This window comes from Canis lupus, chromosome 8, assembly GCF_011100685.1.
Source record: "Canis lupus familiaris isolate Mischka breed German Shepherd chromosome 8, alternate assembly UU_Cfam_GSD_1.0, whole genome shotgun sequence".
Taxonomy (NCBI): domain Eukaryota; kingdom Metazoa; phylum Chordata; class Mammalia; order Carnivora; family Canidae; genus Canis; species Canis lupus.
Genome location: NC_049229.1, coordinates 15,232,206 through 15,257,407, shown reverse-complemented (window position 1 = coordinate 15,257,407; position 25,202 = coordinate 15,232,206). Strand labels below are relative to the sequence as shown.

The 25,202-nt window shown below is 49.5% G+C and overlaps 1 protein-coding gene and 1 non-coding gene across 3 annotated transcripts in view; both read left to right on the top strand.

The window, feature by feature from the left end:
• The first annotated feature begins 1,734 nt into the window (after window positions 1–1,734).
• Window positions 1,735–3,790, top strand: NKX2-1 (NK2 homeobox 1). Its single transcript, NM_001003260.1, has 2 exons — window positions 1,735–2,107; window positions 3,048–3,790. The coding sequence occupies exons 1-2, from the start codon at window positions 1,735–1,737 to the stop codon at window positions 3,788–3,790; spliced, it is 1,116 nt and encodes a 371-aa protein (NP_001003260.1).
• Window positions 3,791–7,157: 3,367 nt separating this feature from the next.
• The window catches only part of LOC111096999, a 25,894-nt gene continuing 7,849 nt past the window's right edge, over window positions 7,158–25,202 (top strand). For both annotated transcript variants that reach the window (XR_005363143.1, XR_005363144.1), the window contains exon 1: window positions 7,158–7,401. This is a non-coding gene — a transcript (uncharacterized LOC111096999). The remainder of the gene's footprint in view (window positions 7,402–25,202) is intronic.

Sequence of the window (25,202 nt, the reverse complement as noted above, 5' to 3'; positions counted from 1 at the left end):
CTGGGAACGCGCAGACAGGAAACCCACTTCCTCCTAAGCAGTTTCTTGCTCGCCGGATGAGAGGCGCCCAATTGAAGCAGAATGATCCTCATCTACTAATATCCAGCGTGGCCACAAAGCGACTGGCCATTTACGCCGCCACTTTAAACAAAGATATTTGGTTATTCCCGGGGAAGCAAGTGCACTTTTGCATGGCTGAGCTCCGGGCGGAGGCGAGCCTCAGCCCAGCCTCCCGCCCGCTGGGCTGCTCGCGCCTCGGGATTCGCCCCCTCCCGGCCAGCTGGTCCCGCCGGGGCTCAGGCTCAGTTCCGCCCGGCAACAGGCGGGCGGGTACTCACGACGCTCCCTGCCCGCGCCCTCCCTGAAGCATCAGAGGGGAAAACAGCGTGGCTCTGGGCTCGGGTGCTGGGGCTGTGATGTCCTCGGAAAGTCAGCTCCAGCCCCAGAACCCCGCGTGTCCGGGCGATGGGCGAGGGTCGGGGACACCAGGTTTGTTCGAGGTGGGGCAATTTCAGCAATGGCCCTGGGTTAGTGCCCCCCAGCCCCCACCCCAGCTTCCCAGCACTGGAGGCCAGTAGCGTGCTTGCCTTGGCCGGGAATGGGGGTGGGGAAAGGGAACCGCGTGTGGGGTGGGGGGGGGGGCGTGATGCAGGGGGCCCTGGACCGCTGAGAAGACCCTGAGGTGGGGGGAGGGGGACGCGGGGATCTGGGACAGCCTCTCGGAGGCAGCCGATCCCTTGCTCAGCGTCCCCTCCGCCCGCTGGGATTCTCTCTCGGGTAGGGGGAAAGGGGGCGGGGAGCAGAGGTGTCCCTCTGACGGCGGCAGAAGAGGCAGACAGACGGACAGACCCGCAGACCAACAGTGCGGCCCCAGGGTTCGTCCCCAGACTCGCGAGCTCGTTTGGTGGCGACTGGGGCTCGGCGCCTCGAAGCCCGATGTGGTCCGGAGGCAGTGGGAAGGCGCGGGGCTGGGAGGCCGCGGCGGGAGGGAGGAGCAGCCCCGGCAGGCTCAGGTGAAACCCCTACCCCGTCCCTTGGCCCCCTCCCTCTAAAGACTTGTCCCCGCCCGGGATCCCCGGCTGCACTGGAAAGTGGTTCACTTTGTAACTCGGAAAGTTGGTTGCAAAGCAGCATTCACCTTCCTTCCTCCCCACCATCCCTCCTCCTCGGCTACTCCTCACCCCACCTCTTGCCCTCCCCTCCCTGGGTTCCCTCCTCCTTTCCCTCCCCCGTCTCCCCCCACCCCCTGCGCGCCGCCCGCACCCCACAAAAAATGGGGTGGGGGTGTCCGGGGGAGGGGGAAAAGAAATGCTTTGGGTCGCGTCTCTGCCTCTCTCTCTCTCTCTCTCTCTCTCTCTCTCTCCCTTTTTGAGACTTAAAAATCCTGACAAGTGAAACTTAAAGGTGTTTACCTTGTCATCAGCATGTAAGCTAATTATCTCGGGCAAGATGTAGGCTTCTATTGTCTTGTTGCTTTAGCGCTTACGCCCCGCCTCTGGTGGCTGCCTAAAACCTGGCGCCGGGCTAAAACAAACGCGAGGCAGCCCCCGAGCCTCCACTCAAGCCAATTAAGGCGGACTCGGTCCACTCGGTTACGTGTACATCCAACAAGATCGGCGTTAAGGTAACACCAGAATATTTGGCAAAGGGAGAAAAAAAAAGCAGCGAGGCTTCGCCTTCCCCCTCTCCCTTTTTTTTCCTCCTCTTCCTTCCTCCTCCAGCCGCCGCCGAATCATGTCGATGAGTCCAAAGCACACGACTCCGTTCTCAGTGTCTGACATCTTGAGTCCCCTGGAGGAAAGCTACAAGAAAGTGGGCATGGAGGGCGGCGGCCTCGGGGCTCCGCTGGCGGCGTACAGGCAGGGCCAGGCGGCTCCGCCGGCCGCGGCCATGCAGCAGCACGCCGTGGGGCACCACGGCGCCGTCACCGCCGCCTACCACATGACGGCGGCGGGGGTGCCCCAGCTCTCGCACTCCGCCGTGGGGGGCTACTGCAACGGCAACCTGGGCAACATGAGCGAGCTGCCGCCCTACCAGGACACCATGCGGAACAGCGCCTCGGGCCCCGGATGGTACGGCGCCAACCCAGACCCGCGCTTCCCCGCCAGTAAGTGAGGCCGCCCCACCGCCGGGCCGCGGGCTGGGGGCGGGAGGCGCCGGGAGAGCAGCCCCGAGGGCGCCGCGCCTCCGGCTGCGCACTGGGCGTCCCGGCGGGCGGCCCGGCAGCCGCGCCAGGGAGCAGGGGCGGGAGCTGGGGTTCCCCCCGCTGCTGGCCTGAGGGGTCCCAGGCGGGACTCTTGGGGTCTTGCGGGCAGGTGCTAGTATCCGCGTCTCCCCATGCGGCCGACTGGCAGCTCGGCTCCGCTCCGCGCAGGAGACCTCGGGGAGCCGGGGGATCGCCCTCCCGCCCGCCCCCCCCAAGCCTAAGGGAGCCGGGGGCTAGCAGGGAGCCGAGAGGCGGGCCTGGCCGGACGGGAGGCTGCCCCACTGAGACACGCTCGGGGACCGCCCGGCCGGCTCTGCAGCCTAGGCAGGTGCCAGGGTGCGCGGCTTCAGAGGGGGCTCCAAGTAGGCGGCACAAGTGCCCTCCCTGGGGCTGACAGGAGAGAGCGGCCAGGAGGCAAAGCGTCGGCGGCTCTAGGCTTTGAAAGTGAACACCCCACTCTCCCGAACTCCAAAAGTCGGGGTCTACCGTGGGACCCCGGCTCTTGGTCTGGGCCCAGTTCGCCGCTCGGGGCCCGCTAGCCCAACGACTCTGGCCAGGGTTGGGCAAGAAAGGATCAGAAGCGGCCCCTCTCCTTGGCCGGCAGGCTGGAGCGCTGAGATGGAGGGAGGCAGTCGGGGTGCAGGCGGGGAGCCCGCCAGTAACTCCCTCGACGGCGCGGCCCGGGGCAGGCGCCGTCTGCGGTGCGTAGGCCGCTCCCGGCCGCGGCGGCCCAGGTGAGGAGGGCGCCGTCGGCGGGGGCCGGGCCGGCCAAGGGCGCGGAAGGCAGAGGTGGCCCGGCCCGGCCCGGCCCCCGCCGACGCTGTGCGTTTGTCGCTTACAGTCTCCCGCTTCATGGGCCCGGCGAGCGGCATGAACATGAGCGGCATGGGCGGCCTGGGCTCGCTGGGGGACGTGAGCAAGAACATGGCCCCGCTGCCAAGCGCACCGCGCCGGAAGCGCCGGGTGCTCTTCTCCCAGGCGCAGGTGTACGAGCTGGAGCGACGCTTCAAGCAACAGAAGTACCTGTCGGCGCCGGAGCGGGAGCACCTGGCCAGCATGATCCACCTGACGCCCACGCAGGTCAAAATCTGGTTCCAGAACCACCGCTACAAGATGAAGCGCCAAGCCAAGGACAAGGCGGCGCAGCAGCAACTGCAGCAGGACAGCGGCGGCGGCGGCGGCGGCGGGGGCGCCGGGTGCCCGCAGCAGCAGCAGGCGCAGCAGCAGTCGCCGCGCCGCGTGGCCGTGCCGGTGCTGGTGAAAGACGGCAAACCCTGCCAGGCGGGCGCCCCCGCGCCGGGGGCCGGCAGCCTTCAAGGCCACGCGCAGCAGCAGGCGCAGCAGCAGGCGCAGGCTGCCCAGGCGGCCGCCGCGGCTATCTCGGTGGGCAGCGGGGGCCCCGGCCTGGGGGCACACCCGGGCCACCAGCCGGGCAGCGCGGGCCAGTCTCCGGACCTGGCGCACCACGCCGCCAGCCCCGCGGCGCTCCAGGGCCAGGTCTCCAGCCTGTCCCACCTGAACTCCTCGGGCTCGGACTATGGCACCATGTCCTGCTCCACCTTGCTATATGGTCGGACCTGGTGAGAGGACACCGGGCCGGGCCGGGCCCAGCGCGCTGCCTCATCGCTTTCCCTCCTGCCGGCCACACGTCACCCACCACTCGCCGCTCCCTGCGCTTCGACTTTTCTTAAGAATCTGTCCCGTTTAGACCAAGGGGGAAAAAAAAAATCACAAAAGCCAAACTGCTGGACGTCTTTTTTTTTTTTTTTTTTTTCTAAAATTTGTGGGAATTTTTTTTAAAAAGAAAACAAAAGCAACCAAGTGAATCCAACTCTTTAAGGAGTCTTTAAACAGAGAAGGACATAACAAAAACAGCTTCTGGGGGTGTCTTTTAGGTGATTGAAATGGGTTTCCCTCGCTCAGGCAGGGTGCAGTTTGGAGAGGGCTCTACGAGGATACGGCTCTGGACTCTTAAAGCTCGCAAACTTCACTCTGGGTACACTGTGCCAGCAAGGCGGACTCGCTTGTAAATACCAGGATTTCTTTTGAAGGGGAGATGGGGGCTGGGGAGAGGAAAGACTCTACGATGGGACCCACATGTCATTGACACAAAGGAAATGCCCCCTCCCAGCGCCCTCTGGCCGCCCAGGCTCAGCCCCGGGAAGAGCCCTGGCTAAAATTGTTTTATGTTTGATGTGAACTTGTAGCTGTAAAACGCTGTCAAAAGTTGGACTACACACCTAGTTTTTAGTAATCTGTACATTTTGTTGTAAAAACAAACAAACAAACGAAACCCAGTCCCCATCCCTAGCCCATCATATTTTTTATGGGCGTTGACAAATCTGTGTATATTATTTGGCAGTTTGGTATTTGCAGCGTCAGTCTTTTTCTGTTGTAACTTATGTAGATATCTGGCTTAAATATAGTTCCTAAGAAGCTTCTAATAAATTATACAAATTAAAAGGATTCTTTTTCTGATTAAAAGTCCACCTTTTGTTTCATTTTGATTTGGCTTTAAAAGGCATTTTTGGTGGTGTGTGTGTGGGGGGGGGGGGGGGGCTCATCATTGGCCTGATGGGATTGGAATTGTTTGGGAGCTGAAAGGATCCTAAACCAGCTAAGGAGCTGGGCCCAGAGTCCTTGTCCCACAGGGAAATGGAGCTTTGTTCTGTCTCCAAATTGAGTAGAACCAAACCTTGAGCAGCCCTGAATCTTGGCAATAGGGAGGGGGTAAAAGGTAAACTGCTTCCATCAGGAAGGAAAAGGAGAACAGAAGAGAAAGAGACCAAAGGACTAGTTTTCAGAGCCAGGCTCTCTCTTTTTTTTTTTTTTTAAACCTCAGAAGTGTCTACTGTGGTCTTATGCAGCTTAGTCAACGATTAAAACTTTAAAATGTTTTAAATAACATACATTTTAAATAATCCTGAATGAGGGACCATTTTTACTGAACAGATGGATGGTCCCTATAGATTTCAACACCAATCCTTATTTCTAATCTGCTGCAGAGCCTCATCGGAATTAGAATTTCTGTGGGAGGCTGTTTTCAAACGTGGGCAAGTCTATCTGGGTCTCATTTCCAGTCTAAAACTGCTATTCACAAACAAGGCTACACATGGATCCCCAGCCTCTCAGGGTCTTTCCGGCCTTGGGATATTTTTTGACTTGGCTACTGGCCTGGGGCCACCGAAAGCAGGACTTTGGAACCTGGGCTTCTCTCTTTGTTCCATCGGTTTCCATCTCGGGGGCTCCTAAGTATCTTCGTAGTAAGGAATCTTTCTCCTGTTCCCAGCTCCCTACTTCTCGCTGCCCCTGCCACCCTGCCACGCCAGCAAAAAGAAATCATCTTCGATCTTTCTTCCTCACTTCAAATTTCCCGGTCTCTTTGGTGCCTAGAGGTGGTTGTTCGGGAACTCTCAGGGTTGCCCTGGGGAGGGGAGGAGGAAGGAGTGGTTCTGGACAGAAAGAAATCATAGTCCCTAGATGGGTTGTTGCCCGCTCCGTGTCACCTTCGATATACCTACCTAGCAAAAGTGGCCGAGTGGGTCCCCCTTAGCCTGAAAGTGTTTGTGTGGGATTGATTCATACTTGGCATGTACTCGCTTCATGCCTAGAATTTCATCTTTCTTTTTCCTTTCTTGCCTCTCTTCATTTTTCTTCCTCTCTTTTCATCTTATTCTGTCTCCATCTCTCTTTTCACCCAACTTTCACCTAATCCCACCCCTAGGAACTTGTGAGGGAAATTGCCCAGGCCAAGGCCTTGCTCCAGACCAGCAATCCCTCTTTGTTGACTTTCTAAAGGCTCCTCGCCCCTGGTGCCTTAGAAGTAGGGGCCAGGGTGGGCTTCTTCCCCAGGGATCTGGCTGCTGAGATATGGTTTCCAATACCCAGAAGAGACTCAGAGAATCTGAGGATGGTAGCTTGGGTCTACAGAGTGTGCTGGTTGGGGAAAATCTCAGCAGGCCTCACATTTTGGAAAACATGCAAAAATCAGTAAAGTTTGAACACTTGTGTTGAAATGAGCAACCCTGGTCCTGGGACAGGGTATGTAGGTGATCAAATCACAGCTCCACCAGGGCTTGGCTGGGAGATGTTTGCTCTAAGGTCTCAGTTCCCTGGCGATGGGAGCTTCCACTTAACCTGCCCCAGGCCCAGCACCAGTCTGACCTGGAGCCGGTGGGCCTACGGGGTTCCGGTCAGCCGCAAGGCGGTCTCCCCACCCACCCACCCACCCCCATCTTAGCTCAGAGCCAGAGCCTGAGAGTCACAATTTTAGTGGGTTGTGGCACCCTCGGCCTTAACACCCTTGGGCTGGATGGAGTTTTATGAAATACATTCTTCTCCCTGCCATCTAGAGCCGGCTTAGTTTGAAGTCTGTTTACTTGTTGGGGGCGGGGAAGGGGAGGAAAGTGAGTTCAGCCGGGTCTGCGGTTGGGACCGAGACTAACAGACTTGGCCGCTTCTCTCCATCCATCACCCGGGCTTCACCAACTCCAGCTTCTGGCCGGGAGATTGTAGCAGCTTCAGGAGCGGCCCTCGAAGGCAGGCTGAAGCTTTCTGATAAGGAAATAGGTGCGCGCTGAACGCATCAAAAGACCTCAGCCTGGGGTCGGTCCCCACCCCACATCTCGGTGACCCTCTGCGAAGTCGATTGTCGTCTTCTCCTGGATTTCTTCTCCCCTAGATTTCCAGCATCTCTGGCCCAGGTTCTGGCCTAGAGAAATCAGCCTTTTGGGGATGTACCTGGCGCTGAAGCCCTGGAAGGGTCAGAAGCTTCCCCACGTAGGGGGGGAAGCTGAGCACCCCCGCCCAAGCACCCCACCCATCCCCAAGCCCCCAGGGCTGCGGAGAGTGGGGGAGATTTTGCGGATAGCATCCTCCTCCTCCTCTCCCCCACCCCCATCCTGCCAAGTAAACACGGGGACTTTCTCGAGAGCGCTGGAGAGCGGCTCTAGTGGCTTCGGGGCCTGAAACCCCAGGCTTGGCTTGTTTGATGTTTAGCATCCCAAAGCAGCACACCACCCCCGCCCCAGCCGGGGAGCCCGGAGCTGTGCGTCGCGGAGGGAGGAAAGCCGCCCTCTCAGTCGGCCGGGCCGGGGCCTGGGCTGGGTTCAGGGAAGGCGAGAAGAGCGGGACAGAGATGCGCTGAGCCGGGCAGAAGGGAGTCGGGGCTGCCGCCGCCCCCAACAGAGACACTTGTGGGTACAGCGGGAGCCCTCAAGGCCGGGAGGCGGGTGGGGGCAGGGAATGCCTCAGCAGCCGGGGCAGCGGCTCTGGGATAGGGGCTGGCCCCGAGGGAGGAAGCTTGGGGCCCGCGAGTGAAATCAGACCCAGGCCCGAGCCGAAGGCGCGATTTCTCGCTCGGAGCACCTGCTCCTGGAGGCGGAGGAGGCCCCGCGCGCTCCAGGCCCCGGGCCTGGCGGGAGCCTGGTCTTCTCGCCGCCTAGGACTTGGCCTTTCAAAGGGGAAGACAAGCTCGGGAGCCTTCCAAGGGATTTTAAATCCTCCTGGGGGCAGGGTGAGCCCTGGGCTGGCCTGGAGGTCTCCGATCTTGAGACCCCAGGGAGGAATTCTGAGACTTTGGGGCCGCACGCCCTGGGAGCGCGCTCTCCCGCGTAAGCGCGTCGGTGAGGGGCTATCTCCAGGCGTGCACAAAAGGTAGCGCGAGTCTCTTCTCAGGCGACTCGAGATAAGAGGAAATGAGAGCGGGGTTTTCTGACTTCCAACTCATTAGGGACCAGGTAAGGTCAATGCTTTCTCTATTATGTCTTTATCTTAAAAGCGGGTCAATTTAAGATAAGGGAAAAAAAATCCAGGATCTGTGTGAACCGTGCTGATAAAGACTGACCCCTTTCCAGAACTAAAAGCAAGCCAGGCAGACATTCATTTTCTATAAACAAGAGAGTTGTGAGAAGCTGCCTTGAATTCTGATCGAATGTCTCCAGTCTCTCTAGACATCGCTCACCCCCTCCCCCAATTATTAGAGCGGGGAGCAGACTGAGCGGGGATATTATTTGTGGAGAACTAGAAAGCCTGTTGGGAAATGTGAATCTGAGATGATACGGCTCTTAGGCATGGTTTGCTGGCTTGTTTGTTTCAAATGCGTCTTTCTTTTAGAATGGAAGGAAAGTGACAGAGATGAATATTGGGGGCATGATCCTGAATGTTTTCCTTGCTCAGCCAGGTTCCTCTTAAGAGATGCTGGGCACCACCTTCCTCTGGCCCTCCCTGACCTCCTGACTGGTGTGCTTGTGGTTGTGCAATTGGGTTCTTTTTGGCACCAAGTGACCCTCTGTGGGGCTCGATTTGGGCTCCTGCCTCAACTTGCAGCACAGAAAATTTTCTTGTGCTTCTTTGGGCAGTAGTTTCTGGAAGGAGGGTCCTATCCCCAATCACCCTCTGTGGCGAGTTTGTCCACCCAAGTGGCTGGAGGCATTGGGTATGGATAAGAGTAGTGGAAAGAATGTGTTTCATTGAAAAGGAGGCCCAAGGTCTGCATGCTCCCTCTTCCCGTGTAGTTGTGTTTCTCAACTTGATTTTTCTCAAAGGAGCAGAGGAGGAGCAGGCTCAGCAACTTGACAGCACAGTTTTTTGCCTCATCTGAAGCCACAGCTGAAGTGGCAGGCTGTGTTTCTCTCTGATAGTGACCTAATGCCCTACTTGGAGGGCATCTAGGCACAGCCCCAGGCTTCTCATCTGATGTTTCCCATTTGGTCTCTGCTTCATAAACATTTATTGTCTTTGTTATTATGAGTTGTAATGAAGTTTTGGAAAGGATGAGATTTAAATCCATTTTCTTGTTTTATTTCTTTTTAAGTTATTTGCAGGGCACTGCAATGTAAATTTATTATTATTATTACTCTGCTTGATATGGAAATAATTGCAAGCAATAGGTCTTGTTAAAGAGGACTCTTTCCTTCAAGATGACATTCACATCTGATTCTGACCACTCCATTTGTAGGTATAAATGGATGCATACAGACACCTGTCTCTGTATGTATTATAAAAGTATATGCATGTATATCTATCTCATATACCTATTTTATAAGATATTCAAAAAGAAGAGATTTAATGTAGGATTCTCTTCGTAGAGGATCTTACTGAACCTACTAGATGCAAGAGAGTTGAATGCATTCATTACCACAATTAAGACGCCGAAGAAACCGAGTGTCCCTTTAAAAATCAAGTAAAGAAAAACTTTTTTTTTTAGTTTTGTCTACTGTAAATTGGAATATTAATTTATTTTCTCTTGAAATTCTGGAGAACCAATTATATTTGGGGGAAATATTAAATTTTGTGCTTAAAGAAAATAAATGTGCTCTCAGAGACACAAGTAGCTGAGACTTCTTGAAGCAATCTATAACAAAAATTGTCATTTGCCACACCTACATTATCCACTAACAGATATTGTCGGTATGAACACTATGGGCCAGCTAACAAAATCAAATGGAAATGTTTCTGCCCCTCATTTATAGCAAACATCCCTCCTATTCTGGTCTTCACAGCGTAGTGGAAATGAGAGGGGCAGGTCTGAGTGTAGTCCGACGACAAGAAAAAAGACAAACTTTTCTCCTCCCTCTCCCCATTTCCGACATTTCCAGGAGTCCTGTCTTTGATTGCCAGATGAAATTGTCAATAACACCAGGCTGTTGGTAGAGGGTTAAAGGTTGCATTTCTCGGGTTTTCGGTGATTGTTTATGGTGTTACTTCTACCAAACCAGAGATGTCAGGCAATGAAAAGTGTCCTTGGATACCTTTCCCCAGTCCCTATGCAGGGGAACCGTCTGTGGAAGAATCATCCACAATAGTAGGGCCTCCACCTTGCCTAGCATTCTCCCTCTCACTACTGCCAGAAGGTGGCCAAAGCTCTAGGAAAACAAGGGTTTATTTGGTCCGCGCGCGACCGCTTTACCTGATCTCCCCAGCACACACGCAGCTGAGTGCGCGCGCGCAGATGTAAACCTGGGAATTACCGTAATGACACGAAGAGGACTGAGAGCAGCTTCCTCTGAGCCGGCGGCTCCCTCTGTGCTAACCTGGGAGAACAGGTCAATGGTTTAACAAATCTGGCTGTGCCGGTGTATACAGCAAACCCGGCATGGTTAGGGTCCCTGCAGGCGCCTCCGGAGCACTGGGTTTCTAGACAGGTTTGGAGCGACCGGCTTTTTCAGAGGAGACTCTGAAGCCAAAGAGGATTAAACCTCTCTCCCCGCCTCGCCACTCGACGGTGCCTTGAGGTCTGCAAGGCGCCGTTTTTCTGGGTGGGGACTAAATGAGGGGGGGGGGGGGGTGCCGAGCTAGGCTGGGCCGGCTTCTCCCCCCCCACCCCCTTCTGAGTGTGCTTCAGAAAGAATTGCAACCCTTTCACCAAAGGCGTGCACGGAGCATACATCCCCGCCCCTTGCCAGGGCAGACCGAAGTTGTAGCTAGTTCATGAATACTCACCAACCTGCACTACGAACTGAAACGTTGGTTGCTTTCCTGGTTGGACCGCTGAGGCTGAGGCCTAGGTGGAGTAAACTTTGGAAGTACTGCAGTGTATCGTATCTACAACTCCCATAGCAGGGAAAGCTCAGGTATCCATGTGCACTTCACTGGCTTTACACTGAAATCAAATGGCAGATTCTTTGCAAATATTCCACAAAAAGCCAACTCACCCACAGTCATAATCTAGCACTGGATAAGGATAAAGGGAATATCTTTGAGATCTATGGTAGCATACAAGAAGCTTCATGCATCCTGAACAGTTGACATTAACCTTCCTCTATGAATGTTTTCTAAAAACTAGAATGCTGCACCCATCCAACATTAGTTGCTGAAAATTCTCCCCATGGCTAAATACTTAGATTCTGTTGGCTGGGTGTCTGTGGAAGCTGGAGGGTTGTGTGTATGTGGTTCCGCACAAAAGAGAAGAGAGGGAAGGAGACGGGACTGGAAAGGAGAGGAAGGGAGAGAAGAGGAACAGCCGCCTGGTGAAAGTGTGTGGAGTTCTGTTAGCGTTTGTGACAGCTGAGTCATGCTGGTTATAGCCAGGCTTTGGGTCCAAGCATTGGGACGGATGGATAAGTATGTGCTGTGTGTGTGATTTTTAAGGGTTGGTGCTAGTGGAGATGGCAGGGGAACCGGCTGAAAGGCAGTGTGTACTATCTCTGGGTTGGGCAGATAACACAATGGGAACGTAATTATCTAGCTGAAACAAGCTCAAATGGCAAAAAGTTGCAAAATAGATCGACCTCCCTGAGAAGAGAGGGAGCCGGTTACAGAGGTCTGCAGCCATCATCCTTTTCTCAATACATTTTAAACAAGAGGATCTAGGGAGTGATTCCGATTCAATACACATAATCAGTTTGCAAGTCTTATTTCCATTTGAAAACAGGGCCATTTGCAATCATAAGAGCCGGACACGCTGAAAGATACAGAGCGCTTTCCGAGCAGATGATGGGTGACAGACTCTACAGGCAAGCACTAAATATTTTCTTCTAGCCTCAGACCGCATGCATCAATCTTTAGTCCCCATGCATTTGAAATCGAATATTCCTGTTGTATATATAGCTTAATTGCTTAGAAAATTGAGACTCCGTGGTTAGAGAGGGGAGAGAAACAGCAAGAAAGGTGAGAGAGAAATCACCTTTGTGCTTCTCCTCCGTGCTGGTTAATAGTCATTTAGTGAAGAGTACACGGGTACAAAATTTGATATAAAATTCAAACTTGTTTTTAAAGGAAGGGCCGCCAGAAGAGTTGCTCGGGGCTAAAATTTCGCGGGTTGGAGTCGCGAAGCCCTGCCGGGGTGTTTCGGGGCCAGCAGGGCGTCTGCGGGGCCGGGTCGCAGAGTTTGACCAAAGCCTCCCGGTTGCGCCGCCAAAGACCTAAGGGCCCCTAGAGGCCCCACGGTCTCAAGTCTGTTGTCAGGGGACTCCGCTGGAAGTGCGGGCACTTAAACTCTTGAGCTATTTTACGTCCTCTCGTCCCAGAAAGTTTCAGTTCCAGAACCAAGAGAAGCAGAAGTACGCGACCTCCGCCCTCCGCCCGCGGCCACTGAACTCCCCACCCCTTCGTCCCCCCCCCCCGCCCCGCCGCCCCGCCGCCTCCGCCTCCGCCAACCCCAGGGCCAGGCTTCACCCCGCCCACCCGAGGTCTCCCGTCCCGCGCGCAGCCCCCGCCGCACTCTGCTCGCACCCAGCCTCGCGACGCCGCCCCCCCGTCCCCCCTCCTCCCTCCCCCGTCCTCCCCCTCCCCCCCCGCCAGGCTAGCAGGTGACTCTCCAGCCCTTTCTCAGTTCCCGCCCGGAGCAACCTCGGCTCTGAGCGGTCTGCCCGCAGCCCCCAGCCCCCAGCCCCCAGCCCCCAGCCCCTTCTGGAGACCACGCTAAATCTGATGTGCGGATGAGTCGAAATTTCCCGTTAAGTTTGACCCCAAAATACATAGAGAATTAGTTCACTGGGTCAAGATGATTATTCAAACCCTAGCTTGAATGGGATTTTAGAAAGAAAGAAAGAAAAAAAAGATCTGAAAACACGATCTTTCTTTAGACAAATAAGCAAAAGCAAACAAAGCCAGCGAACTGCTGCTGTTTTTCCGAGGAGTTTCCCTACAGAAAACAGATTCCGTCTCTGCTCACATAGGAACATCTAACGAACTTTCTGGTAGAAAGAAAGTCAGTCTAATAATAGTATGTACTTCCTGCCGATTTCATTTTTATTTTGAAAGGGGATAATCTATTAACCTCCTCAAGTTAGTGCCTCTTAGGCAGGCGTTATGTTTTTAAACGTCCTTGCAAAGCATTTTCACCTCTGGAAAGATCTAAGGAAAACCAATAGATGGGCGGGGGGCGGATTTTGCACAGCTCCTGCCAGCTTGCTCAATTTTCTGCAAAACTCTTCCTAAAAGCCCCAGTGTTCTCTTTAACAGATGTCAAGTTATAGAGACCACAAAGATCTAAAGACACCCTTCATGTGCGCGCGAGCACACACACACACACACACACACACACACACACCAGCTGTAAACTCACTAGATTTTTTTTCCCCCTCTCTAGAATTCATTCTGTGTGGTTAAGCAAGTGAGTGGTCCTGAGGCATTAAGCCATCCTGAGTGGAGGGGTACGGTCAGGCAGGCCTCCTACAACAGGGCGTCTCCAAGCTCCCTATTTCTGCAAACCACGAGGAGGACCGAACTACAACTGATAGGAGGTGTGGGTGAGACTGGGACCAGCAGGACCCAATCCACTAGCGTGAAGGTGAGCTAGCTCACTCAGGCTAGGACAGGGCCCAGCCTAGTCTTGGCAGAGGGGGTGCATAGGAATGTGTCCCAAAGCAGCAGAGAGCCAGAGCAGGCTTCCAGGGCAGGAAGTTCCAGCCACCTGACAGCTCCATAGGGACAGGGTGACCATGTGGCCATTTCTAGGAGTGGTGGCTGATGTGTAGTAGTGATTCCTTCCCACACTTCAGGACGTCCCTGGGGACCAAGAACACACAGGCTGGGGATTGCTGGCACACGTCTTCAGGAGCACTCCCAATCACGGAGAAGAAACTTAGCCTGCCTTCCTCAGGGAGCCCCAGCCCTGTCTCCCAAGGTAAATGTGGGACACCTTCATTAGGACTGAAAGGTCACCCGCAGGAGCATGATATTCTTGGATTTATAGTGTGCTGCGACTCTATCATCTACTTTTTATTTGTTACTTCACTGCACTCGTTTTCTATTTCTTCATTTCAGTGCCTATGTTTTGCGTGCTTGCCTGTCCAATTCCAGCCTCCTGGCTGCAGTCTCACTTCCCAGGCAATTCGGTATCATTTTCCTAATGTCGGTACTAAAAGGAAAAACAGGCAAAGTGGAAGTGCTGAGCCATATAGAGTGAAAGCCAGGAAAGCCCATATGGGAGGCCCGTTGTGGGGGTGGGGGGAGTAGTACAAGGACCAGTGGACCACCAAGGTCAGCCTACCAGAGGACTGCCGAGAAACCTGACAGAAGCAAAGAGAAGCAGCCGCGCAGAGAAATTCAACTAATGTCGGTAGAGGCGGAGGAAGGAATACGGCGCCCACCTAACGCGCACACGTGGCCTGACAGGCCCAGAAGGGGATGAGGAGGACGCAGAAGACGTGTATATGGTGGTCTTCTCTGAACCGAGAGGCGAATCAAGCAACCTCTTTCTTTCCTCCTGCCAGTCCTCAAGAATAGAGACTTTCTGCCAGAGCAGACGAAAGGGCTAGGGAGCCGAGGGACCAGGGACTGTTATTCGCTCCCCAAGCTCCTGCCTGGCCATTCGGGCTCCACACCTCGGAGAGGAAAAAAAAATTCAGGGGAGCCTGGGGAAGTAGAACTAGTGGTTTCCGGAAACTTCCGGGAAAATAGGCAAAAATCCTTTCTTTCCGCCCAAGCGCCCCACCCCTCCTCCGTGCAGTTGGAAAAGGAACTTCAGAAAAAGGGGAGGCCCTGGGTCTTTTCCGACCCTGGCTGTTGGACAGCGCCCTCTTTTGTCCCCGCCAGCGCGGCCTCGAAGGAGGTACCACGTGGAGGAGCCTCCGCTGCCTGCGAGAAAGGCTGGGCGATTCCGCGGGGACTCAGCCGAGCCCGCCCCCGGCCCTCCGCGCCCGGCCCTGAGCCGCTGCCCTCCGCGGCTCCCCAGGCGGGCGGGGCCGCGTCTGCCCCGGAGAGCGCTCCGCGGAGCCGGGCTCGCTCCCCCCGTCGGCTCCCCGGGCGGGTCGCGCTCGCCGGGACGTTCCCAGCCTCTGGGCCCCGCGACTGCGGCGGCGCGGGAGGGAGCGGCTTTGCCCGCCGCGGGGTCCGTTCCGCGGAGAAGGGAGCCCCTCGCCCCCAGCGCGCACAGCCCTCCAGGTCCGCTCCCCGCCCCGCCCCGCCCCGCCCCGCCCCGGGCCCCGCCGGCTCGGGGCTCAGTCTCCCAGGGGCCTGGAGCCCCGGAGCCCTTACTTTCTTAAGAGTCTCGCACGCTCTCTGACACATGTGAGCTGCAACACATTAACCCTTCTGTACCCCGGCAAGACGCAGGTGTTAGCCTGGGCCTCGTTTGGTTGGTGAAGGGCACATGTGGGCCGCTTCCCGACCCGTGAAGCCCCTGATTCCCCCCGCGGAGCCCCAGGGTGAGGTCAAGGAGAGGGACCCGGGCCCAGTGCCATCTATCCGGGGACGGAGGGCCGCGGCGGCGGCGAGAGGTGCCAGCGGCGAGAGGCCGCGCGCGCCCCGGGTCCGCACCTGGCTGCGGCTCTGCCGTCGGGCTTTCCTCGGGAGCAGCAGGTGCTGCAGCGCAAGGCGGCCCGGCCTGTTCCTCGAGCCCGGATCCTCCCTCGAGGGCCCGCGCCTTCTCCTCTCTTTCCCCTTTATGGCCTTCGATAATTTCGGAGGCAAGGATTTCAACTTTGAGGGGAATTTGTTTCATGTCTCCTAAATTCAGAAACGGAGTCTTCAAAAGTCCTAATGTGTGTGTTTACTTTTTTCTAGCGTTCAAATGAATGCGAAGCCACGGATCGAATCCCGTCACTCATTTGGGGTTAGCTTCTCCCGATATTTCACACGGAAAACAAAACTGGGTCCCTCTTATTTGTACTTGTCCTTAACCTTTGCAGCAACTGCTGTAGATGAGGCTCTGTCCATTCTCTAATAGATTTTACTAGGGGCTGGTGACAGAGAACTGATTTCTTTTCTATTAGGGTTTAGCACATCTTTGTTGAAGGCCTGTAGAATGACCAGGGATTAGATTTGCATCTCTTAGGCGCCCTGTGTGGTCTTTGTGCGAAGCTTGTAACTGTTAAAAATGACTTGTTAGGAAGCGTGTGGGCTCTCATCGCTCTCCTTTTGACAGAATGATTGTGAAATTCAGATTGGCCCTGTAGGATTTAGCCCGCAGATTCCACCTGAACCCTAAGCAATTAGACCCTAATCTCACTGCAATCATATTTGAGTTAGGATTTGTTGCACTTTGTTTACTTCAATTAAAAGCAGTGGAATATTTTTTTTCCCCCAGCCTTTAAAGTGAAATCTCCAGGCGTAAAAACCTCAGGACTTCTCAGAAACGGTTTTGGTGGTAATGGGGATTTCTTTTCTGTAAGGTTTCCTCCTACTCCTCCCGCCCGTCCCTCATTTAAATAATTCTTTTCTTCTTTTTCTTCTTTTTCTTCTTCTTCTTCTTCTTCTTCTTCTTCTTCTTCTTCTTCTTTCTTCTCCTTCTTCTTCTTTTGCTTCCTCTTCCTCTTCTTCCCCTGTTCCTCGCTAATGCCTGGAGCATCTTCTTAGGGGTTGAATTCAGGTCGCCTGGGAAGAGACGCGTCGAGAGGACTCCCCGCTGCGAGTCCGCATGTCCCCGACGGGGCGCCTCGGTCCCCGCTCCCGCGCCGAGCTGTCTCACGCTCGCCGGCCACGCGGCCTGCGCGGGCTCGGGCCATGGGCCTCGGTCCGGCGACTGCCTTCCAGCCGCGGAGTTCCCGCGACCGCTCCCGGCGCGAGCCCCACCGCAGGGCGGCCGCCGAGACGGCGTGGGCAGCGCGCCCGCCGGCCGGTGCGTCCCGGAGCTGCCCTAGGGGTCCCTGCGGCTCCGCCTGGGGACCCGGCCGGCGGGCGTCGCGCCTCGGGCGGCCTGAGTCCGGGCGGCAGGTCCGGGCCGGAGCGCGGGGGGCCGGCCCCCAGCCTCTCGTCGCCGCGCTGGCGGCCCTGCGGGTCGTGGCCGGGTCGTCGGGATCTCGGCAGTTCTCAGGGCATTTAACCCCGACGCAGTTCTTAAGGGTCGCCTGCGGTGACTGTCAAGTCAGGTCACCCTAGTGCTATTGCTTGATGTGTGGTGAGTTTATCGCCTTCGTTTATTTATCTGGTGCGACTTTGTTACTTATGTTTTTTTCCGGAAAATCTCATTGGGGAGACACATGATGCTAATGGCTCTGGGTTACCGGTTTCTATTTTGATTCATAGCCACTTACTTGCTCCTGGTGAGTTTGATTCGGTTCCCCCAAAATACTTGCTTCGACTTTATCAGTTAATGCTTAGGTGGGAGCCAACATAGGATGTGAACTAGAGCAATTTTCTGGCACAGGAGGGCTCAGTGCGGTTTATTTGAGGGGGAAAGGGTGATGCCCCCTTTTAAACTTTCCAATAAACTTTTTGATAGCAAGTGTTCTCATTGTCACTTGTATCAGAGGAAAAATTTTTAAATGTTCTTTGTATTTGATTCCATGAGAATGAAAGAAAGCCAGCCTACGACCTCACTCCGTCTGCCTTTGTGATTAAAACATTTTAAATGAGGAGAAAGTACTTTTCTGAGGCTAAGTACTATATAGATGTGAGCAATGCTAACGAGTTTAAGCAAGGGGTGGTCTCTTCCGATATTTTCTGGGGTGGAGTATATTTTAAACAGGCTCATCTTTTTGGATAATTCTAATAGCTGATTATTCTTCACTTTATTGAGCAATCAGTATTCAAAGGAATAAAGGAGATGCTATCTTGCCTTGGTTGGGGCCGGGTGGGGGGTGGGAATATGCTCCTGGGGTAAGGAAGAAGGGGGAGCAAGACCGTGATAATCTCTTTGAGATCTACCCAAAGGAGTCTTGATCTATAGATTGAAGATCTCTGCTTTAAATCAATCCTGTGTGCTAGTTTAGGGCAGTTTTTCATTTGTGAATAGGAACTGTATCAAAACCCTAGTGTGACCATGACAATTGGGTAATCACACATAAGGCATCTTTGCTAATGGAGAGATTCTGTAAATATGTTTCTAGTGAATACACAGATAACAGTCACAGTGGAAGGGTCAGGTGCCACAAATCATAGATTACTCTGCCAAGGGTTGCCAGCCATCTGAGGCTCGGAAGGACATTAACTGCCTTTGCATTCTCAGAATACTCTCCTCAGTTCGTGATTTCACTTACTTGACCCTACTTCTGTTATTAAAGAGCTGGCAGGCACAATCAAGGGCAAGCAGGTTGGCTACCTACCCTTCTGGCAACTCGCCAGTGTTCCCATTTAGCTGCCAGCAGACAAGGAGAGGAGTGAATCAGTCATATAATCCTACAGTAGCATCTAGAAGGTATCAGGAAAACTTTAGTGGCAGCAGGAGGGTCCACCAATCAGCCCTGTTTCTAAATTCTCCACTTCATATCTGTAATAAATCCCTCTGGGGGAATTCACTAGTGGGAAGGGCAGGGAGGGGAACGATACGGGAGCTCTCAAGCAGTTTCCTTGAAAAGTAAGTTGTGAGTGCATTACTTGAATAGTCCCAATTTTGAAAATGGCCATAAATAGAAATGGGATTCTCATTACTAACAGAAACAAAAATCAGGAAAAGTGTCCCCTGTCATTGGTAGGGGGAAAAAAATTCAAGAGCTTTTAGCAAAATTTGGAGAATTATAACTTCTTGTCAACAGGACAAACTTCTGCCTTTCCACATTTGCTTTAATAGAGAAATTATTGACAACTTAATAAGAAGTAGGCACTCAACTTTCAGAGAAATTACATAAAATTGAGATTATATAAAAATAGTTTTTTTCCTACCTCAAATTGAAACAGGTAGGTATTTGGCATACAGGGACATTGTAAAGGCAAAATGCATCTCACTCTAATATTAGCATTTTTTCCCTTGAGGATGTAAAATCTAGAAATCTAACATAAAAGAACCAGAGGGTGAAACAAGACTTCCTGGGTCTCCTTTGTTGGCAGGCTAGGCCCTTTCCTCATGCTCTTACCCTGGAAACAGCTTTGGGATCTAGAATGAACTATCATGATTGAGGATAAAGCCACGACTTTTACCAGTAGGTACCATGAAAAGTAGGTAGACTGACTTCATCAATAGAGCTTTCCCCAGGGGGTTTGCTTGTGTGAGAGGCCTTGCTGCACTTTTTGAACAGAAAGGTACAATTCACTGAAGTATGAGTGTTCAGGAAGGCTAACAAAGTGTACTTTTAGAAGAATATTGTATTTTCTAATATGTCAAGAGGTCTTCTAGATGTGAGATATAAAAAAACTAATTTAATTTTTTGTCAAAATTAGACTATCATTACATTAGCGTATTCTTAAAGAATGAAGATGGACATTACTCATCTACAGTAGCAAAGGGGAAAAATATTTAAAAACTAGATGACAGATATGTGCCTTATAATTTAAACAATACTGAATGATGAACAGTCTCCCCAAGTTCATTTAAGCAGGAATGGGAGAGCATCTCTATAAAAGTGAATAAAAAAAGATCTTGTACAAATATGCTGAACCCTCCATTTTATTAGCTTATAATGCAAATAATTACTTGCTCTTGCTACTAAGAGCCATTTTAATGTAATGGATTCATTACAGACCCTCAAGAAAACCAAAGCCTGTGTCCTTTTACAAGTTTGTGAAGAACTTTCAAATGGCTGCACCCAATTCGAAGACATGGATATATTTTTTCTTGCTTATTAAGTTATAAACCCAGAATTTATGCTGATGAACATTTTCCATCTTGACTAATACCTTCTGCCAGAGAAGTTTTTATTTCAAGAGAACGGATAGCAAGTGGACAGAAGGAAATTCTAAGCCTGTGTGATTTCATAGTGGTCACATTTCATATCCTTAAATTTAGAGCTGTGAACACCCATATTCTTTTTTCTTTTCCTTTGTGTGTTTCTTGGTTAGTATCTTGTGGAGTGCCTTGCCCATAACAGTTGTTCAATAAGTTTGCTGAACAGATGGAATTTGCGAAACATTTTCACTATTTACCTTGTCATCTTTTCTGATACACAAAAAGAAAAATGAAAAGGAGTATTAACATTTTTCTTTTTTTTTTATGTGAACAAAAAAATCGTTAAGATTTTAGGCGGGTTTCACTCAATACGACCAAAAAGAAGCCCCATTCTATGCTAGTTAGCAAGAGAGGAATCCCTTACATTTCCCGGACTATTCAAATGAAAACTGTTTGAGATAATACTGAAATGTTTAAAATAAATAGATCCCAAAGCTTAGATGTAACACAAAATGAATCCTAAAAATTTAATGACTTGGAAAATCCTTAATCTCCTTTTACATTCCAGCCTTTAACTTTCTATGACACACTTACCTTTCAAGACCTTTAAAAATTCTAAAGGGTAGGGACACCTTACCTACCCTTTAGATAGGGGCTCAGTGGTTGAGTTTCTGCCTTTGACTCAGATCATGATTCCGGGTCCTGGTATCCAGTCCTGCATCAGGCTTCCCACAGGGAGCCTGCCTCTCCCTCTACCTATATCTCTGCCTTTCTCTCTCTGTCTCTCATGAATAAATAAATAAAAATATTAAAAAGAAATTCTAAGGGATAGCCATCTTCTGAAGTGGTGAGGGGACCAGAAGGTTGCAAATCCTATCATTCTTTTGGAAGTGGGGAGGGGGGGAGCGGTAGAAACTGGCCAATGTGGTCTCATCTACGAGAAAAGAATTTAAGAAATAGTGTTGATTGTTAATGATAATGCCACATAAGGCTGCTCTAGGGAAGGTGGTCCAGTGGCCAAGAGGCACCTGCTATGCAGAAGCAATAGTCACTATTACTGTGTTCCCAAGTCTTATTCCTTAGTGAGCACCCCTCATATTTGAGTAGAGGCTACAGCTTTGGGACACAATGGAACCAATGGAGTGGAGGTAGGGAGAATCAAAAGACTGGAAGTAACTTCAGAGTTGGGATGCCCTATGCTTTATATTGGTCCAAACAACTACTGGAATCTCTCTTCATTGATTTGGGGCCTGGCTCAAGATTATGTACATGTTAAAAAAAAAAAGACTATACTGTCAGATTCTGTTCCAGTTTGAATATGAAGCCTTTCATCAATGACTATGAGGGTATTATGTCAAGTGGAAAAATGTGTGCTTATATACCAAGGACATCCCTGGCTTCACCTGAACAGGCTCCCTAAGAGATTTTTTGCATCTCGGTAGCATTTGCTCAGCAAGATACGAAAGACTGGACACAGTCAAACAGCAACAGAACCCTAAATAAGTTAAATTTCAAATCTAAATTCCATTTCTTTAAGACTAAACATCATCTTTTAAAGCACTCACTTAGCATGAAGATATGGATATTGCTTCCTGTATATCCAAATATGCATTTCTACACTTAGTGGGTTGGTCATCCCTCAACTTGTGTTCCTAACAAGAAATGGATCCCAAAAAGGAAATGTTCTTTACCAATGTCTGGAACAATGATGACCCACTGTTTTCCCAAGAATTCTCTTTTTTATTCACATGTAGATAGGAGTTGGTATTTTGTCACCAAGTTCATGTCAAAGTCAATTACTATAGTGAAAGAGTATCATCATACTTTTTTTGATAGAAACAAAAATGGAGGTTGATATAAATATCTGTTGTCAATGCATATCTGGTTTCGACATTATACAGAAGAACTAGTTGGTATTACCCACAGACATAAAGATTTTATGATAAGAAAAATGTACAGCCTATTTATTAATTTATTTATTCTGTCACTAAACATTCATGAGTGCTTACACCAGGCAAAGTTCTATGTATAGAGAAAAAGATATGTCTTCGACCTCAAAAACAATGTGTTTGGAGAGATAGGCATGAAAATAGACAATTACAGTTCAGTGCAATGAGTGGGGTAATGTGAGATCTGTGCAAAATGCAGGGGGATCCCAAGGGAGGAAGCATATCTGCATTTGGCAGAAGGAGAAAAGCTAACACTTGAATTCACTCTTGAAGAAGGAGTTTTATTAGGTATTCCAGGTGGGGGGAAAAGTATGTGCAAAGGCCCAGAGGCAGTGAAAAAACATCCTGTTCAGGAGAATCATACCTAGATTGTATTGCGGGAGCAGAAAGTGTAAGAAGACTGTTGGGAGTAAAACTGAACCGGTGCTGTGGGCTAAGCATTTTTGAAGACGGTTGAATGCCAGACTAAGAAGTGTAGATTTATCTTGCAGCAGATGGAAAGTCATTGAAAAAATTCAAACAAAATCAGATGTGCATTGTGGAAAGATCATGCAGTCCAGACTGGAGAATGGATTAAAAGCGGGGACAAACAGTGATGCTGAGACTATTTGGTGGTTGTTTATACCTGCCCACTTGGTATAAGAGTGCTAAATAGGTACAAATTATCAAACCCTAAGCAAAAAGGAAGGCATAAAGATATTTTCCAAAGAGGCATCTTTTTAAGGAAAATGACTGTTCACACTGGGTAAAGATCGGGGATTAATTTTGTATGCCCTGTGGATACCTTTTAGGGTCAAGAGTGCATTGCTCGTTGTTTTACTTTACTGTAGAATTGCCATGCGCCTGAGCTGACACTTCTCTTACTGCATTGAAAGACTGTGTAGTGTTTGTAGAAAGAGCGCTACCAAAAGTCAAGAGACTTGCCTCTAGTCGAACTTTATATCTCAGTCTTTGAAAGACCTTGGGGAAGTCACTTTACCTCTCTGGGCTTCATTTGCCTCAGTTGTAAAGTTGAGGGCACAGTTTAAGTTATTTGTAATGCCATTTTATTTATATCATTAGATGATTTGCAACTTTGCACCTGTTAATTTATCCTAATGTTTATTTCTTAAGTTGTCTTTATGCTTTCTCACAATTTTAAAAGAGACAGAAGTATTTAGAGCACAATCCTGGGACACGTTATTTCGGGCACAATTCTGTGTTTATCGCACTATTCTTAATATTCTTGGCCTTCCTCCTGGAAATATTAGGATATTGGTAGCTGTTTTGAAAGTGTAGTGTTTCTGCTCACCTGAGTCACATTTTATCCTCATATGCACAAAAGGAAGACTATTTAATCGCTTTCAATATCTTCTATGCTAACTTAATAATTTAGCTCTAATTTTTAAGTTGTAAGTATTCCTTTCCAAAATGATTGTTTCTTGGGTCAGATAATTGCATGTTCTCAGAAAGCTAGTGTATGGATAAAATCGTGGTGCTTAAAATTATAGAAAGTGTACTGCTTCTAATAATATTCTACTTTAAATTCTGCATTTCCTTGGAAACTTCCTGTTATTTAATGCTCTTTTTTTTTTTTCCACTTAAGAGGCTGTTTACATTAGTAATATATCTTCTAGAGCTCTGGGAGTTCATAGGGTTTGTACCTACAAAACAGCAGAGCACTGTTACTGTGCTTCAGAGACATGCAGGGGTCCCAGGGCAAATCAAAATGTTTTTAAATGTATGACATGTGTGAAGTTGATGAAAATTCATGACTTCTCTCTGTCAGGGCTGCTTGAGCTTAAATCATCAGAGAAAGGTGAGTGCAAAGAATTTTATTTAATACTTTTAATTCTGAAATCCCATCCATCCCTTGCTTGGGTCCTATGTTTCAGCTCTTCTACTTAATAGTCTGCCAACAAAAATTTTTAAAAAATTAAAAATTAGCTGCATGCTCTAAATTGCTTTTCAGGATTTCCTTCTTAAACCATCCCTCAGATGTGTAACTTTTAAAGAGGAATTGAAATGTGGTTTCAGAATGTAATCACGTACTATAGAACATGCAAAATACATGTGAAAGACCACACGAGTGCTGTTAATTTAACTGATTATACTTTATGCTTTAGAAATGTTTTCAAATTTGTCTTTTAAAATTGAAAAGAAAATATTCCACGAAAATGTTAAGAGATTAAAAAAAGCCAAAATGCTGTGGATATTGAGATCAGCTGTTTTTAAGTAAAAATCCATTCAAAGCAAAATAAAAGGCATTGTGTAGTGTGTGCCGGCTAAAACTGAGAACACAAGAGCATTGCAGTTAATTAGAAGCAATCAACAGGATGCTTTGCAACATTTCTCACATCAGTGCACCATCTGATCGCTATAATAAAAATTTCCCACAGTCTTGATGCAAAAAGGAGTAGAAATAAATATTTGAGTCATTAAAATATTTGATGTATTTCAATTACTCTTACCAATAATTATTTTTACTAAGTTATTGTTACAAAAATAAAATCTTGAAAATCCTTAAAGGTTGTTCTATTTGTGTTTTAGGGGATGATCTTAGTTACATTTTTTGGTTTTAATTTTATATGCATTTGATATGAGAAAAAATCAATTTTTGAAAATAAAATTTAGGGTTTAAATTTGAGTTGTTATATGATTTATGTGTGGTTATTGTACTTATGAAAGATAGCTGTGGGCTTTTCCTGGACCATTGAGCCATATATTCTGAATGATTCGTTATTATATTACAAATAATGAAGTACTACATTATAGCTATTTTCATATTAACAGAATATTGACCTAAGTTAACTATATTAACTGTATCATACAAGTCTTAAAAGAACGTACAATCCTTAATACTATTATTTTTCTATAATTAGTTCAATGCTCGATTCTGCTCAGAAGTTTTACTTTAGTTTCATTTATTCTACATCCGCAATTGTTCTACTAGGGCAAAAATACTGCTTTTGTTATATTTTTATGAAACTCATAGTTTGTTCATTAGAAATAACATTTGTTTTTCTTTTCTCCCTTGCCCCCACTGCATCCTTTTTAAAATTTTGAGGTGTGTGTGTCTGTGTGTGTGTGTGTGAGAGAGAGAGAGATTCTTTGTTACGTTGTCTTCTTACATTAAAGGTAGAGCTCACTCTGGGCCACTGAGGTGCTTCAAAACACATTCATAAGGTAGTTTGTTAAAAATGTTTAACATGAATCAGAACTATATACATTTTGACCATAGCTTACAACTTTTTCTCCCTCAAAAAGCAAATTTGTGAAAGTCTAGGAGGTGCCCTTTTTGGAGGCAAAAATAGCCGTGACACTGGTGCTGTGAAAAGAGAACTGTCTTTTAAACAAGTCAATGATTCATTCTCCTGTATTTATAAAGTACAAGTTGCTTATCAGAGTAGTTTACTCCTCACACTATAGTCATCTCTTGCTGAACGAAAACATGCTTTGGAGGACAACAAATTTGTTTGGTTTTGGCTGTTTTTGCTCATTGTTTGTTTGTTTTGTTTTGGTCTGTATGTTTTCTCTCACATCACACAAGATGTTTTTTCTCTTGCTGCTCCCCAAAAAACCTTTTTGCTAATTATATTCTTTCTTGAGCACTCTACATGTATCTGTAGAATAATAAAAAAAA